This window comes from Lepisma saccharinum, chromosome 3 (genome assembly GCF_977018435.1).
Source record: "Lepisma saccharinum chromosome 3, izLepSacc3.1, whole genome shotgun sequence".
Lineage (NCBI taxonomy): Eukaryota > Metazoa > Arthropoda > Insecta > Zygentoma > Lepismatidae > Lepisma > Lepisma saccharinum.
The window spans coordinates 20,375,783-20,394,961 of record NC_139231.1 but is presented as its reverse complement, the minus strand read 5'-3'; the positions used below and the strand labels follow the sequence as shown (position 1 = coordinate 20,394,961).

The 19,179-nt window shown below is 38.5% G+C and overlaps 1 protein-coding gene across 1 annotated transcript in view; it reads right to left on the bottom strand.

Moving 5' to 3' along the window:
* The window catches only part of Mgtor (nuclear basket protein megator), a 362,060-nt gene that overhangs the window by 106,768 nt on the left and 236,113 nt on the right, over window positions 1–19,179 (bottom strand). The window contains exon 24 of the mRNA XM_083118344.1: window positions 2,054–2,318. Coding sequence (XP_082974470.1) covers window positions 2,054–2,318 — 265 coding nt within the window. The remainder of the gene's footprint in view (window positions 1–2,053; window positions 2,319–19,179) is intronic.

Below are 19,179 nucleotides of genomic sequence, written 5' to 3'. Positions count from 1 at the left end.
AAAAAGTTGGTTATTCTCAAACATATGCAATAAATTACATACACCTTGCAACTCTGAAATGTTGGTACAGAAGAACGTGTATCAATAGTTATGTTTTCTGTGCCTTAGGTGGTTGCTGTTTGCCGCGAACTGCATTCTATTCTAGATTGTGTCTACTTATGCTGACGTCGTGTGTGTGTTTTCAAAATGCCATATTCTACACAGGAAAGTGTATTTATTGTTGAAGAATATATCCGAACATCGTCATATTCTCGCGTAAGAGAAGCATTTAGTGCTAAGTTTACGACTACTCCCTCTCCAGATAAGTAGTCAATTTTTTGTCTTGTGCAAAGGTTTTGCCAAACTGGGTTAGTACATGACAGGCAACATTCTGGGTGCCCTTCTATGTTAGGAGCTGATGTTCTGCAGCATGTTGAACAAAGAATGGTGATGTCGCCACAAAAGTCTGTTCGGAAGCTCGCCTCAGAATTGGATTTATGCAAGTCAACTGCTCAGAAGGCTATACGGAAATTAAACTTTTACCCGTATAGAGTTCATGTTGTTCATGAATTGAAAGCGGTGGATGTCCCGGTTGCGTTACTGTCATTGGTTTCAATCATTCGTTCGACAAAATGGTGTCAATGTACTGAATAAAGTTTTTTTTTAGCGAGCAAGCCTGGTTTCAATTGGATTGGTATGTCAACAGCCAATTCCATTCATTGGGCGACAGAAAACCCACATCAGTTGCATGAACTACCCTTGCACTCTCCGAAAATCGGTGTATGGTGTGAAATATTGGGACGTCGTATTGTGGGACCGTTATTCTTCGAGACAACAGTGGATACCGCTGTGTACGGGGATCTCATAATGCAATTCGTTGCTCTCCTGGAAGAAGACGAAAGTAATGCTTGGCTACAACAAGATGGAGCAACTTGCCATACATCTAATGAATCTCTTCGTATGCTGAGATAATTTTTTGGTGATCGTCTAATATCCAAGGATTTATGGCCCAGTCGCTTGCCCGATTTAATATCTGCAGATTTTTTTCTGTGGGGTTACTTAAAGGGGAAAGTATACCAAACGAGACCCAGAACATTGGAGAAGCTGAAATGAAACATTACACAGGAAATTGATAATATCGGTGCTGGAACCCTCAGGAAGGTATCTGCGAACATGATCAAGCGAACCAACTTATGCATCCAAGAAAATGGTGGACACTTCGAACATTTGCTTTAATTTGTATGGATACCCACATTTCAGGGTTGCAAGGTGTATGTAATTTAATGCATATGTTTGAGAATAACCAACTTTTTCCTTTGTCGTTAAAAGTGCCTTAGTGTGATAGCCTGAGGTGAAACACGTCTGTTAGTGACAGGTGACAGCAACAGTGTTGCCAGCGTCCCTCATAATATTGTGAAAACATCGATTTTTGGTACAGCCCATTTATTCCCTTGTGCAATGTTTTTGAAACTTCATCAATGTTCTTTTTCTGTCAAATTCAATAAATGGCCATCCAAATTGTTCATTGGTATTGTGAAATGTTGCAATAATTTACCTCAGTGAGTTCTGTGCATCAATACACACGATTTGCAAAAAAATAATTTCCACCTTTGGCAACACTTTGCTTATTTGTTATTAAAACATGCATGTTCTTACATATGTTTGTCTCTCTAAATTTTCCCAATATACAGGGCATTCTCTTGGCAGAAAGTTTCTTCTCATTCCGTTTCGCTATTCCGTTATATGGTCGTAAACATTGGGTTGCGTGACTTTTCGGACACACTGTATTTAAGGGGAGCTATTGGGCTTAGAGAACTGATTAATCTGCCTCAGATTGCAGATCTGCAATCAAGGAACTGGAAATAAGATTTAATGAAAAATAAAATAATAAAGAAACATAAAAAGCAGCCAAGACAACATGCCACAGCCCCTGAGGAATAGATCTGCATACAGAAATGTACCATCACTTCTTCACATTGGCAGTATCTCTTTGAAGTTTATGGGCATTGTCTATTTTAATTGTGTTTTGCAATATTAATCATGCACACAACATATTATAGTAATTGATGCATACCTGAGATGCTTCACGACTCGTACTGTCTAAACTAACAGGAGTAACTGTCACCGAAGGTGGTTCGTCCTCCCTTCCAGGCCTCTGTTCCTCTCTCATAACTGTCTGGGAAGTCCCAACAGTAGGAGCAATGGCTAATGTTGGTTGAACCGCCACTTGTCGCACAGCAGAGGTACTGGAAGCTGGAACACAATCACTTAATGGGGAAGACACAGGCTGCTGCTCAGGCTGGTGCATCACCTGGGACGATTGCATCGGTTGGATTTGGCTGAGGGAAAATGAGCTTAAATTAACATTTCATGTGATTGGCATACTAGAGGATCACTGTTGTTTATGCACACCTTTTTTCGTACATATTTTTGAGAAAAAAACCTTTATTAATGAATTTATAATTAATTTACAGTAATTGAAATGACTTATCTAACTACAAAAGAATTTTACATTTTAATCTTCTTCATCACACACTGCAAGAAAGCAAGAAAGAAAACATCTAATCCAGTAAGAGAAAGTTTTCAGAAATGAAGGTAATAAAAACTGACTATACTGCAGGAGGCCTTAGGAAGATCGCTTCGTGGGCTTACAGCAGACGACAATATGGGGGTGTGTCTACAAGAACCAATCAGGTCCGCGAATGAGCGAGCCCGGTTGCCACACCTCTGCACCTCTGCCTCTTGCTATCTCGGCCTGTTTGTTCGGCTGAGGAGCAGACGACACGAGAGTCTCAGCAATAGTGTGCGAGCGATGTCTGCTGTTAGCCCACGAAACGCTCTTTCTAAGGCCTCCTGCACCATATCAGCATATAAGATGAACCTGGTTTTTCACTCCTATTTTTAAAGTAAAAAGTGCATCTTATATAGTGCGGTTGGAAAGCAAGAAATAATGGAAGAATGTTTCACTTCCAGCGGAGAAGGGGGCGGATACTACATTAATTCTCGAACCTAAAATGCCCCAGACACCCAAGTTTTTAAGCCCTCGTTTGTCTGTAATGGCATCTTCAAAATGGCGGTCATGACGAAGATTCTACCTCAAACCTTATGTTTTGGATATGCCAGAACTCAACGGTAACATCCAAAATAGTGTCAGACTAAGCCCATGAAATCATAATACTTCAATTTTTGACAATCTGTATATGTACAGTGCGTTTCAAAAGTCTTGAAACCATAGGTCAACTGCATTATTAGAGCAGATGGCAAAAAATGGAAAGAGGGGAAAGTAGTTGGAAATATGAGGTTTTCAATATAATGTGCTTGAATTTTCAACGTAGCATGCAGCATTGAGGCTGCTCGCTGGTACGAGCCTCGATGAGAACTGACATTGACTTGTTGCCACATGATTCGTCCTTAAGGGGGAATTTACGTTATCCCAGCACCGTACTGTACTCGGTAAATTTAGAATGATGACGCAAAATTAGAGGCAAAGTAAAATATATTTGTGCTCAGACAACATCTTCTGTTGGGGCAATCGGAAATGTCAACAATAATGACGAATAAGAGGGTAACGGTTTATGCAGACTTTGCCTTCAGTGTCCTAGGTTCGCAGTATCGAGTAAGTTATGTGTCTTAATGAATAAGAAAATACATCTGGTACCATTCATCAAAAAGAAGGAGGCAGTGGAGTGGACCAAAAGCAGCAGAAAAAAAAAGTAGAAATGTAATAATTCGTGTGTCACGGGTTGCTATCTTCCGTCATCACGCTGCTTCTCCTCCAGACGCTTCTGACACACAGCCAAAAGGGCCAGTGGCACGCATGGAGGGCGTCGATATCCATATCTAATCTTTAGTCTCATTTTTGGTGATATTCTGGACAACTGGGGACGTCAAACTCTGCTGGTTGCGCTATCTTTCATTGTCCCAACAACTTGCTTCTCTGAACTACCTTTGAGGTATCCTCCACTGTCAGTGTCCGGTGGTCCAATAGTTCTGTGTGACGTCACAGGAATGGTGTACAGGTGAAGGAGAATCTTGAAGCGTGCGATGTCGCTGTGCGCAGCACAAGAGCTGAAGCGGGGGATGCCATCTTGAATGGGCAGCATCCTGAGTTCGATGTAGAACATTGCGGCGTTCCGTCGTGTCCTGGGAGAACCAAAAGAAAGTCAGCAGATCGATCCAGATGGAAGAGGGTGCTTTAGCGATGGATTTCCACGAAAATTGTCATCCGTTCACTTCAAAAGAGCCAAAATGTCTCCCAAGCATCTGCGGCAGATCGAAGTGTTGAATGATCCAGCGGCAGTCGTGACGTTGATTTGAAACAAGCGGAAAAAGGAAAATAGGGAAAAGTGAAAAGGGAGCGGAGCAGAGTTATAATAAATGGTAGCTAGTAATAAACGCAACAGAAAAAGGACTTTCGAAAGAAACTGGGGAATAATTTCGAGGGGGGGAGGCAGTACTTATATTACGCAGAGTTTTTAAAAGGACGTGTTTATGAATAACAGGTTTATAGGAGAAAATTTCGCAGGGAGGCAGCAGGGGAGGGGTGGGAGGAGTTGCCGGAGGAGCTACCTGAAGTCTATGTACTTTCGGAAAAGTTGTGGTACATCGGTTAGGAATAGTTGCTTGTTGTGTTGTACGAGAGGCAAGGGTGGGGGGAATAGCTGTTGTCTCCGGGGCATGTGAAATCGATTGTAAAGCAAGTGGGGAACTTATAGAAGGTTTCTTTAGTCGTATTGAGGACGTTGTAACACGTGATTTGGGGGAACAACAGCAGGGGAACAACAGCAAGATGTAATGAATGTAATGTAATCAATAGGAAAAGAATGCCGATAAGAGCTATCACGATGGTCGCGATAAGGGCATAATAAGCGGAAGACATTTTGTGGTGGGAGTCTGAAATGAGAAAAGAAAGGGGAGGTTCAGTGATCGAACTATGTGATTACAAGACATTTCCGTCTGTAATATGTGTAAATGTCGTATAGGAAAAATGCAAAATTGTACATGTAATGTGTGCAAAGGATTAAGCATTAGGTAATAATCAAAATCTAATTATAAGTGTCTTTGACTCGGTCCTAACCAAAAAAAAAAAGTAATTGAAAAAAAAAATAAGTAATAGGTTTATGAACAGTTCATGGAATGAGAGGGGAGGTATTTAATTTCATGGGATATGTGCCGTGATTAGTTGAACTATAAAATCAAAGGAGGGAGTGGGAACATTTGCCTATATTTATTTTATTTTTGTTTACATAATTTCCATTTTTTGCCATCTGCACTAATAACGCAGTTGTACTATGATGTCAAGACTTTTGAAACACCCTGTACATATACAGATTGTCAAAAATTGAACTATTATGATTTCATGGGCTTAGTCTGTCACTATTTTGGATGTTACCGTTGAGTTCTGGCATATCCAAAACATAAGGTTTGATCCAAAACATGATGAAATAGCTGAAAGGGTTATTTTTAGACTTCTCGCAGCCATATTGGTTGCCATATCTAATACTATTTGATAAAGTGGGTCTTTTTAATTTCTTATTATCATAATACAGTTATAAAATGCAAATTAGGTGAAAATAAGATGTCATGAATGATGATAAAACTTCAATACACTAACAAGTTTCATGTTTAGAATCTTCGTCATGACCGCCATTACAGACAAACGAGGGCTTAAAAACTTGGGGTCTGGGGCATTTTAGGTTCAGGAATTAATGTAGTATCTGCCCCCAAAAAGAGCACATTCTCCGCCACAAGTGAAATATTTTCAGTCGTTCCGACCCCACTAATATACTGGCAAATATGGCTAGTACTTTGTATATATATTAAAATCACTTTTGGTGAAACTGCATTAATCTTGTAATAGTTAAATGGTGTTTATTAGGTTCTTAGATACTATAACATTTTCAAAGGAAAAGCATGCAAACAAACTATATGCACTGATGGGGTAAAGTTCATAAGAAAGAAAAATGTAATATGTTTTCTGGAAAGATACATTTTTTTTTTTTTGCTTAAAAACTCAATGATTTTCATTGGGAAAAATAGAAGAATAGAATAACATATAATAATTCTATACCAAGCATGTTAAACTGTAAATAGCGTCATTATTGTTAAGCTCTAAATAAACATGGCAGCTGATAAAATTTTGCAGTGTCATTAAAAAAATTACCAAAATTCAGCAACAAAGACAGTAAAATAATATTTTAAGTTGTAATTATATAGTCCATCCAAAATAAATAAAAATAAACTATGAAAAACTTGCCTCGAGGGATTTGGATTAATAAAAGTTGCAATTTTTCACATCTATCGAGAAAAATTCACGCATAATTTCAAGAGAAAATTGTTCATGCAGAATTCCCAAAATTCAAAGAATTCCCTGTGAGTAGCTTCTTTGGTATTGTGCAAGCAAATTGTATTGACATAATTTATTTTTCAGATCAACAAGTACATTTTGCTAACAGCACAAGTATATCATTACAATAATTTGTGGATAATTTTGAAAATGATGTGTACAATGGAAAATTTGGAGCCTAATTTAAGATATTTAGAACCTATTTTAGGATTTTTAGAGCCTATTTTTAGGAACCTAAAGCACACTTCTTAAAACCTAAAACTCCGATGGATGATGATTATTGGCACCCGCCAATTTAAGTATTTCATACGTGACAATTCAGACAGGTTTCAGATACCATGCTCAAGAGTTAGTGAAGTAGTGGTGAAATGGAAACGTGAGCATGAGATTAACCCACAACTGCAACCCAGGATGCCAAAAAAATAGACAGGGATAGGCGAGTGTTCAGACGTGTTGTGAAGTCAAACCAGTAGGCTTCATTGAATGCTGTGGCCACAGACCTCCGAATGGCATTGGGAATAGAAACTAGTACTTGTACCATCTGGTGAGAGGTGGTGGCACTAGGATTGCATAGGAGAGCTGCAGCACATAAACCAATGATTACTATCCAAAGTGCAGCACGTTGATTACTATGGTGCAAATAAAGTCACTGTGTAAATGTGGTGAATGCCTGGGGAGCTGTTCTTATCGGAGTGTATTGTCCCCAGCATCAAATTTGACAGAGGTGGAATCATGGTAAAGGGCTGTTTTCGTGGTATGGCGTTGCTCCCCAGATTTTGGTGCCTGGACCATAAATGCCGATGTCTATCTCCGAAAAATAGATAACTCCGTGCTACGCACCTTGTGGCAACCGTTCACATGTGTCCCTCTTCATTTCCAGCATAGACCATCTATAAAGCAAGGGCCATCACCAAGTGGTTTGACGACATGGGAGTAAACTCAACTGGTCACCTCAAAGCCCCGAATATCTGTGGATGAGTTAGAGTGCTGGCTGAGATCCAGGCTAAACCGTCTAACCACCACCACAGAGCTGTTCAAAATTTTGCAACCTGGTGGAAAGTCTTCCTCAAATGGCAGAGGCTGTGATAGCAATAATTGGCAGACCTACCTCCTACTGAAACCAGACAAGCTCCAGGTAAGTACATTCCTATGGGTATCTGGTCATTATTGGCAATATAGTGTGAATAATGCTGTTTCCAATATATATAAAAAATACACAATTATTATATGGTCCTCTGCATGCATTATGAAGTCATACTTGCTAATGTTATAGAAGTATTAAATTTTTCATGAAAGGATTTGAATTTGAGGAATTTAATTATTAACTCTATTGAGAGTGAATGCCTAGCATATGACTTTCTTCCCCTGCCTATTTGAGCAGTTTTTAGTGCCTAGAAATCCAGGCTCTATATATGATGGAGTTGTCCACACTTATCTGTTATGTGATGGCAGTGTGTTGTGGCAATATACTTTACATGGAGACAAATGCAGCACACAACCAATGACTATGCACCATGAAAAATATATCTTTTGAACGACAACAAAATGGAAAATATGTAAATCTTGTTGCATTATGTTGTATTATTACATGTTCCTAAAAAAAAATATTTTCTCTTACAGCTCTGACCACCTATGATATGGATGGAAAGAAATATGGCAACAAGATATTATTCACAAAACTTAAAGAATAAAGAGTATGTGGAGTGCAAGAAACAAGTTCGTACATGATGCATTTCCAGGATGTAGAACCAAGGAAGTACATTGCATTGTGGATTGTGAATGTCGTCAATGCTGTCTTCACTTTGCTCACTTACTTCACCAACATTTGCCCCAGTGGGATGCTAGCATATACTGTTTTCTTCTAAATTGTTAAAAGAGGTAGTGATATGATCTAAATCATTCAATCTTACAATTTTGGACGTTATTTTCATGCTTTTCATGTGTGGAAAATTTTGTAGGAAATTTAAATTGGACATTGCAAGTTACTTTTAGATTATTTACAATATGATTTTAAACTTTTACTGTTCTGTTTAAAGTCTTATATTTTTATAAAGAAGTCTGGAGGACTTCAATGCATTGTCATATGTTAAGCAAAGTATATTAATTGCCAATGTTTCAATAAATACATGTACCTGTATAACAATGTGTTTGTTTATTATCCCTTTCATTTGTTATTAGCAATAAACATTATGTTTTACTTTTCTACACAATCATTAATAACTCAAAGTGTAGTGCATTTACTGTGAAATTGTTATTTTATTCGGGAATGTTTCTGAGAATTCCGAGAGAAATAGAACATGTCACCATAGTGAGTTGTAAATGGTTTATTTGATGGACTTTCATTAACAGTATTACGGTAGCATTGAATACAGTGGAAATTAATTGATCTAGGATTTTTAAGACTTATTTCAGTCTTTTATTCTATGTAAATTTAATATTAAAATATAATTTACATTCGGAATAGCAAGTAAGATGTTTGAAATGAATGGATGAATGAACGAGATAAAGAAGACCATTTTGTACCCTTCAAAGTATACAAGGAAGAATCCTCTTTATCTCAAAACCCTTCACTTAAAGTTAAAGAATGGATGTAAAGAGTCCCTTGAGAAAGTTAACAAATGCAAGCTTGTAAAGGGACCATCACGGGATTTGCACAGCATGTTAGAAAGTTAAGAAGACATTAAAACTTCCACACAGAGAGTGGCATATGTCACCTCTTGGTTTATTTGTCATCAGCTTGAAATATAGGCATTTCTTGTTTGTCAGTTAACTCTTTCAGCTCTAAAATTCATTCATGCAATATTTATGCTGAATATATGAATTGCATCATGTTCAATACTGTATTAAATACATGCATGTATAAAATACATGTATGTGCAGGATAAGTAATAGAATCTTTCAGTGTGATTCTTGATTCTGCATACTCCATGACTGTATTGGTTTTGTATTCAAAGAAATTTGTATTTTGAGTCCAGATTTTTGTGTAACTATCAAATATGTAATGCCATATGATGAAATTGTAGTCAATATGTAGAGTGGTTTCAGTAAGTAACTTCGGACAAAACTCGCTTGTATGACATATTCCTACTCCCATTCTAGATTACAAATTAGGGATGTTTGACAAATACTACATGAATAAGCATGCAGTGATTAGTTAATAATATATCTTACAAACATCCACCAGTTTTTAGAAATGGGTTGAAATTACTCTCATGCAAACCAGAAAAGTGAAATTTTATACAACTTCGATATGAGGTGGTTGCTATATAGGCATTCTAGGTCAACTTGTGTAAGGCGTGACCTTTACTTACTTTATTTTCCTATAACTATTCATTAATCATTATCATCATCATAGTAGTTTTTACAGAGAAATAGACTGATAGAATTAAAAACAATTACAATTTAATTCCAGAAATTATTGTTTGATAACTTCCCCAATGAGCTGTGTCACTCATTGCTATTATTTTATTCTATTCTCTCTGAACTAGTTTCCATGTTGTATTTTCCAAAATATTATTTTGTGTACAGAACACTGAATGTAAGTTATGATAGAAATTAACTGTAGTGTAAAATATTCCAAAATATTTACTTTTATGTACAGCATAACATACATAACCCATGGTTCTACAGCATTGTTTCTCAACCTATAGGATGCGACCCACTCCTGGGTTCTGAGGGGGCATTTGGTGGGTCGGGAAGTTGGGCTCGAAACTTCGTTTACTGGGTCTTAAGAACCTATTACATTAAATTACTTACATATATTGTTTTAACAATTTAAATTCAGACCGTGTTGTTGTAAAAGAGGACTTCGATGTTAGCAAATATATGATTATAAACTGGGTGCACACCCGTACAAAGTAATTCCGCTGGTGTCCATCTTATGGGTCCCATGAAGTGTAATATCCCTCAAGGTGGGTCTCCGACTGAAAAAGGTTTAGATCCACTGCTTTACAGCACTGGAAGGACCTTGGCCTATCTCCTGACTGCCAGTCTGCCTCCCACAACCCTATCTAGAGGTGTGGATATCTTCAACAGGAATGGGATGATGTGGGGTCAGCACATCAAACCCTCAGCTGTCATAGGAGATTTCCCAGACTGGGTTGCGCCACTCACTTGTAGGTCCCCAATTTTCTCAGGATCAGCTTATACACAGGCTGAAAACCAAGAGACTGCAGAGACTGAACCCAGGTGGACTCAAGCCCATAAGAAAAAACTGTGCGATGAAAGTCCTGTTAATATATTACAGCACATTTTAAGTTTGGAAAACAAGTACTGGCTATATGTATATATCTCTTATTCCAGTATATTTCATACCTACAAGCCCCCAGCCGATTTGTAATGGTTTCGTTGGATGAATAGCGCTATTGTTCCATCAGTAGTTTTTAATAATACGTTTTATGTTTTATTCTTATTTCCTGAGACAAAACCTTCGAATCCTGTCTTTTATTTCCTTGGCATTTTCAGCATCAAATGGGTACTTCACTGATATCAATTGCAGAGAAGGTGGATGCATTTGTCTTTCAGAGTCAATAGACACATGAATGGAATTTTCTATGTTGATAAATCACAAGTGTCTACATCTTCAGGGTGGCTACAAACAAGCAGAAATGAAATTCCCTGACTTTTCCAGGTTTTCCAGGACAAAATTTACATTTTTCCTTGACAATTACAAAATAAACTAAATCGATGTTCTTTCCAATAGAAATAATAAACTCATACAGATCCACGTATGGTTGTGTTAAGTACCAATATTATCTTCTATGAAATTGACTTATTTTCTCTATTCTCTATGATTTGAATTCAAACTGCAAAATAGTGAATTTAGAAAATTATTACAATTCACAAGCTAGGGAAGGATTACGGAATTTTGTCATACGCAGTAAGTTTATAATAAAATACTTCATTATTTTTAAAGTTACGACTAAATGAGATGAGAGTAAAGAGTGAATGATTGAGAAATACAATTTGTAATTTATCAGTCTCCTTATACATTCTCGGTATTATATGTTGATATTTCCACTGAGGTTTGGAATCCTCTGCTTGCAAGAACCATGAGTGCGGACTCATTTTTCAATGCAAAAAGCTACTTCTCTCTTCTCTGTAAATCAAAACAACTTAACTCTTGCATATAAGTGAAACAATTGAATCGAACAAAATAAAGTGTCATATTTCCTTACATTATCAATGGGATTTCTGCTTCAGTACAGTATATCCAAGTGAAGTACTGTGAAACTGACAACATGCAGTTATACCATTAATGCTGACGAAAAGGGTATGTATTAGAAATTTAACGCAAGGAATTTATAGAATTGCATTGTATAGGTACCTGATTTAGCTAACCACACATTAAAACAGGAACACTCTAATAATAAAAGCTTCTGAAAGTTCATATACAAGGAGCATCCTGAAAAAAGCTCCAATGGTGCCTATACGCAGCCCTAGTGGTCGGAGAGCGACATACACACACATGCAGGCAGGAAGAAGTGGCATCTAGCTGTAATCTGGTACAGTTGCAATGCAGCTGTTTTAGGACAGTTCTAGGTTAAATATTGCAGCTCTCATACAGTCTCCCACCGACTGCGATGTAGCCTACATTGCAAGCTCAGAATTTGGCACAGAGCCACCAGCAATCGAATGTGCACAACCCCATACAGATGAGTACACACGGGCCCTTTGCATCACTTCAGGTGAGAGATCTTGGACCTGTCCCTGTACATCCCTGGCCTTGAATGTACCGACTTTCATCTCTTTGTTTAGATGAAGAGGTTTCTGGCAAGGCAAGGATTTGACAGCTACACTGCGGTAGAGATAGTTCCAGTCTTTGCTGTCAGACACGTATACCATGGGCATACAAAATTTAGTGCCATGCTACGACAAATGCCAGAACAATGGTGGTGATTATGCCGAAAATTAGGTTAGGACTCACTGTTACTAATGCAATAAATTACTACTGACATTCTTGTTTTATTTATGGCTAATCGGTAGGGACCTTGATATTTTTTTTTTTCAAATTCGTGTATTTTCTTATTTTTTTTATTTTTTACTATATGGTGTTATTTTCCCCAAAATTCACATTTTCATTTTAGCGCATTTTCTGGCAAATATCTGAAATTATACCTTCATGGTGTCTTTATACTACTGTTTCAAATTGTAAGTCACATGGCTTACGCCTCCCCGTGAGAGTTTGATATCTTGAAAGTTATTTTGGGAAAGTTATGTTCCATACCCCTTTTTTTAATTTTAAGGTAAGGATTTTAGATAATGGAATTTTCCCCACATATACTGAAGGGTGCATAATGACCATAAGTGGCGATGCACCCAAAAAATTAAAATCAATCAATCTCACGTGACATATACCGATATATTATGCCACCAAAATTTGGCATTATCTTTTTTTGACATGTTAGTGTTACATTTCCCAAAATTCGCGTTTTTGTTTTAGAACATTTTTCTGCCAAATATACTGAAACGTAATACTCCATTGTGCTTCTAAACTATTATTTTAAATTGTAGGTCACATGGTCTACGTATTTTCATGACAGTTTGATATGATGGAACAGATTTTTGAGAAAGTAAAAGTAAAGTGCTCCCCTGCACTTTTCCATGAAGCTGTATAGGGGTGTGGAGTTTGAGCCCCACACTTTCTTGATCACGGCTGAAGGTAGGGGTGATGTGATCAGCACCATGCTCCTGGCTACCTTTATCCCTCAAAGTTTCCTCAAGGTACCAGCTTCATATGATGCTGGGTGGGTGCCGGAGCAGTTTGAATAGGTGGAAAACATCCTGGTTCTCCCCCGCAGGGGATCGACCCTGGGTTTCTCGCATAGTAGTCAGATGCCCTAACGACTGAGCTCCATTATTACTCACTCGACAAATGCCGATGGTGAGCACTTAGCTTGGTAATTCAAAACATATCTCATGCGACAAATACGAAGATGTAGCTCCCGTGTGACGGTAAATACGCACTTGATCTTCTGTTAGAACCCTGCCACTTTGCTCTGTGATACAAATGGTTTGGATAGAAGTTGAAAAAATTGTGGGAAATACATGATTTAATGTGGCTGTCGGAATTATTCCATGTATGTATAACTCTATAGTTTACTCTTGAGTAAAATGTTGGAAAACTTGCATGTTCTATGTACACAAACATGGCCTAGAAATGACAAGAATGTTGGATTTCATGGAATTTTTGTTTGTTTTAAACATTTCTTTTAAAAAACATCGCAAAAAACGCCAACAATTCGCATTTTATGACAAATTCGCATTATTTCGATATTTCGAACGGGCGAAAAATGTGTCCAGAGATCACTGCACATTCCTAAACATAACTTCACAGCCATTACCATTTTTCAAGGTTTTGGCATTTGCGAAAAATCAATGTCTCTACTAATTGGAAATTACTTTCTGGCCACCCTCCATATAAATCAGTAGATGAACAGTGAAAATTTAGCGGGGCTGGCAGAGAAAAATCAACTCTTGAAGAAAGTGATTTGCTTTTATGATTGAATGATTCGAGTAAATATGATATTCAAATATTTACGTATTTATTATTAGTATTTTATTTCATAATACTAGACATTAACCTTACTCAGTGAGAGATTAATGACCATCTCTCACGAGTTTAAACAGACAGGACAGAGAGTGGCATTAATTTCATTGCAATACTAGTGTTGCAGTAAATTTGAGGTTGGGAGCATGCACTTGCCAATTTTTATAAAGTTCACCAATGCAGATTTATGTTTCACTTTTTCGTGATACTATTCAATATACATATATATCCCATTTTGTTGGATTCTTCTTGATATCTAAGAATAGTGCAATGTCATTGTAAACGTATGTTAACTTGTGCGAAACCAGTAATATGTCTACTTTACCATATTGATAGAGCACTTATTTCGGGAGAAATGAGATAAGGTCGGATGGTGTTTTACCGTTTACTGAGCTAACAAAATAACAGTAGGAGGACAAGGGTAGGTGGCTGAGGGATGCGCCAGCACTTGCCTCTGCTTCCTGGCGGTGGCACTGGCTGCTACTATCAATGATCCACCAACTGATTACGACTGAAATAAGGCCTGGTGACAAGGCACCCTTCGCTTAAATAGTAGCCAGTTCCGCTGTACTTTGCAACCTCCATTTCCTGTGGAATTCTCCTCTGCAAGTCGGAGCATTCCAGGAGACGGAGAAAACCGGACGAGAAGTACACTAGGAAGCAAACGTTCTGCACCCGCATCCCTAGCCATCTACAGTCAGGATGATGAAAGAAATTTTTCACAAGCAGTGCTACATTAAAAAAGGTGAAGTGAGCCAGAAGAGTAATAAAATTCCAGCAGCATATTTGCAGTCTAAAGCTCTTCTTGTTTATGCATGCGATAATTGTTGCATGTTGCAGTCCATGCAATTTCTGTCGCATGTTGTAGTGAGATACTTTGTCGGGTGGCGATATTCGACAAAAATCGTATGTATCAATGGAACCTATTTGTTTGCTTGTTCCTTCAGTTTGCCCAACAAAATGCCTTACTACGACATCCGACAACTATCGGACGTCGCTACCTGCACTTATCCCCTCCATCTGTTGACAAGTCCCCTTACTACTCCAATACGGACAAGAAAAAATGATAATTCAATGCATTTTTCAGGTAATATTTAGAGGCTTAACCTTTACTCCCCCGATGATACCATATGGTATCACCAGAGTAAGGTCGTACTCGCCCGATGATACAATGTGGTATCATGGTGCTGATTACGAAATGAATGTGCTTTTTGGACCTTCATACTCTTATGTTTGGGTGGAAACTCTGACACAGGTCTGGAGCAAGCCTGGGAAATTGATATTGATGACCAACCTCCCCCTCTCTGCAACATATCCATGTCACATTTCCGAACAGAGTTTCCCATTTTGGCTCATGAAACACGTTACGTTCTCTTTGGAAACGTCCATTCTTTGAAAAGAATACTAATAATAGCAGGAGAAGAGGGAGCAAACTCCAGATTTTTATGTTTTTTTTTTCATTGAAATTCGGGGGTCGCCCCCCAAGCCCCCCTTCCTCAGTCCCGTGTTCTGAATTGTACACGGTTGCATGCTCTGATGATTTAGCTGCAAAACAAAAGTTATCGGAAGTAGATTGCTCCTATAGTGCCCGAGTTATAACAATTTTCCTCCAAAGAGTGTTAGAATTTAAAATTCCCGCCGAGAAACCCGGGCGAGAGAAATTTCTCTCTCTCTCTCTCTCTCTCTCTCTCTCTCTCTCTCTCTCTCTCTCTCTCTCTCTCTCTCTCTCTCTCTCTCTCTCTCTCTCTCTCTCTCTCCCTCTCCCTCCCTCCCCCTCCCCCCTCCTGCCATCACTGGTTTCTGGCGCCGTGATTGTGTTGCGCATAAAAGGGGCCTAAAAGTTGAGGCCGAAACTTACGAACGAGATTTCCTGTTCCCGTGCAGAGTTCTACAACGATATATTTAAATAAATAAATAAAATAAAAATTGTAAAAAAAAAAAGGTCAATGAAGACGAAATTCCCTGACATTTCCCTGACTTTTTTTGACACCTCAAAATCCCTTACTTTTCCCGGTTTTCCAGGTTTTCCAGGTCTGTCGCCACCCTGATCTTGCGATTGAATATGGTACACAAGGGAGAAAATTACAGCCGATTCCCCTATAGTACTAGACATTCAGTGACGGCACCAGAAACAGTTGCTGATATTAAGTGTGCTGTATCCTGCAGTTTGCCGCCCACGTTAAAACTGTGCAGCAATTGTTATGAAGAGAAAGAGACAATTTGGGAAATGTTGCAAGATGGCTCGAGCACCCTCTAGAACACTTTGGGTAGCGCAATGATCCGCTCACCCCACCCTTCCATTCCTGCTTTTATATTCTGCTAATAATTCGGACACATCTCGTAAGGTCGTATTATTTATTTTATTTAAGTGCATAAAAATGCTCTACAAGGATAAATACCATTGCTCAGTTAATGCAGGGATCCTGGGTTCGAATCCCGGTTAGAGCTTTCTTTGTGTCATCAATTTTTCATAGCATCGTCGCGATTAGCCTAAAAGTGAAAAAATGCGATGCTAAATAACAAACTACGACGAGGGAGGGGGTAAAACACATTGATCTACGAACAAAGTAATCACTGTAGATTAGAAAAGCAACGCATAATGGGGAGAATACGAAATAAGAATACTTATTACCACAGATAATACACGAACCATTTTTCATGCACAGCGGAATGATTTACGTGCTGGAATTTCAGGAACTTGTAATTATTTTCCTATGTTGTGCTTCTGTGCTACTAATTCTGTATATCTCGTAACTTAAATGTAGAAATCATTCAAACGTAACATGCATTAACTGAACAACGGAATTTATCCTTGTAGAACATTCTTATGCACTTAAATAAAATAAATAATATGACCTTACGAAATATGTCCGAATTATTAGCAGAAAATAAAAGCATGCATGGAAGGGTGGGGTGAGCGGATCATTGTGCTGAGACGCATTCAACTGTCACTGCCAAGAGTAAGACGTGATTGGCGGAGAGGTTGCTATGACAACACTAAGTTTCGAAGGTGCCTTAGGGTGGCTCCACATGCCCTTTTTGGTATACGCACAGATTACAAAGGAGATAGGAAGTAAGCGATCTTGTTAACCTGTGATAATACAACATGGCTAACTCTATGCTTGACAACCGATCCAACAAAACAACTGAACATCTATATTCAAAGATATTGTAACATTATAGATGCTTCACAATCTATCTACTGCAACTTTCTCCCCTCTTCCAAATGACAGCTCCAGTCTGTCACGTGGTTTCCTCCTTCAAGAAGATCATCGAGGACTGTTCACAGCTGAGGCAGTAAAAGCTTCCTTTCGCAACGTCTGTGGTCTCTCTTTACAATACCTCTCCTGTGCCGACACGGAACCATCAAAGATCCAAAAGTTATCTTCTCCACTCTCCGTATCCGACATGTTAGATATAAACTTTACTTCATGCAGGTGTACCCTTCTCGATGTTCCACCGGCATTGACCAATAACAGGCATCTTCCTAAATGACCCATCACTGTGGCTCGTACATATTTTGGAAATCCGGATGTATAAGTTCTGTCCACACTGTACTTCCGATTGATGGTAAATTCTTGGTTGCTATTATTTCTCACAACTTCCTTCTCCATTATTTGCGACCAGGACCAATTATAGATACAGTCAACTCTCGATACGACCTTTCACAGTTACCGGGAAAAAGGTCGTTATTTCGAAGGAGTCGTTATTGGGATTTGCACCAATTTGGAGCTCAAACGGACACAAAGATGCCTAGGAGACTGTAACACCATTTATCCTGGTAGTTATACAACCTGTAATGCACAGGATGCATGTTGTGAGAAGGAAAATAGAACATGAAAATGTTTTCACAAAAAAGGATTTAAAATAATGTTACTTTCTTTCAATTGCGCACAGTCGTTGCTCTTCCAGGAAATTCTTACAATTCTAGTTCATGAGAAACCTGTTTGCACTGAGACCTATGGAAAGGAAAACAATCTCTCGCTTATTGCAAGTGAAACTCTAAGAATCTTGACACCAGTCACACTGGTACCATCAAAAGTCGGTAGATAATCGGGCAGAATGAATGTTGGATTTTATACGAGTCTACTGGAGCATTGTCTGTTACGAGCGTAACTAGTAAGATAAGATCTCTTGGAGAAACAACACAACATTTCTAGGCACAAAAAAAAAAACACAGGGCTGTAAATTTCATTCTGGTTCGGCTGTGTAAAATACATCGTAAAAAAAAGGTAAGTTTTCTTTGCTTTAACCAACTTCACAGTCAGCCCCTCCCCCACCTATTTTCCAAGGGAGCAGTCCAAACTCCTTCCTCGACTTGCATTGTTAATCAAGCATGAAAAAGGAAACACGCAACTTGCGATCTGTTTTCAACCAATGCATATTCTTGGACACGTCATTAAACAGAGTCGCAGTCTATAATCATTCAGGTTTGGAATTGGATTTCACTTTAAACTGTATATTTAGTCCCGATTAGCGCATCAACATAAAATGAACTCAAAACAAGCTTTATGAAACCTGCGCATTTTTAGATATCAAAATGGGAGATCATTATTTACTCTCACGTTAATTGGTCTCAGCGTCCATTCCTACATCTAGCACTTTTTTTCTCCCACATGAATGGTTCTGAAGAAAAGCGGCAATTATATTGTGTGCATATCCTTCCAACACGCTCCAAGTGTTGAGGAAGATTATTCTTGTCAGATGCAAAATAAAATTTACAGTTTTGCTTATCAGAAGGTGCAGAACATGAAGTTGTTTTAACTCTTGTTTTTTCTTTCTGGAGACCGCATTTCCTTCTTCAAATCAAAACAGCTTTTCGAGATTCATAACAATGACTTTTTGCTTTGCGCTGGATGAGTCATTGCTGTTATCGGCAAGCGACAGCTTTGCAGACTATAGACAAAACACTGGCCCCAGCTGCAAGGAGACCGGCTGGAAGTTCAAGCAACAGGTGGTTGAAGAGAAAATCCTCAGCATTTTAAGATAGTGCAACTGTCGAAGACGACACTTTTATCAGCAGTGTGAAGAAGAAAGAAATGACCTGAGAGAGAGAGAGAAATTGAATTCTGCAATTATCACATTGCCTCTCTGTCTGACATTGCCGTGGCGGAGAATGAGCTGGCAAGAGGGGGCGGGGCTCTTTTTTTATATATATACTTGTCCTATGATTTTTGTTCCTTTTCAAGAATGTATCCAGAACTGGTTGCCCCATTTGAGACGTCAAAGGAAAGGAAGAGGGGTCCACTTCCACCCTTGCCTGAAATCACCTCGTGTGCACATACGAGCAACAAACTTTTGGCTG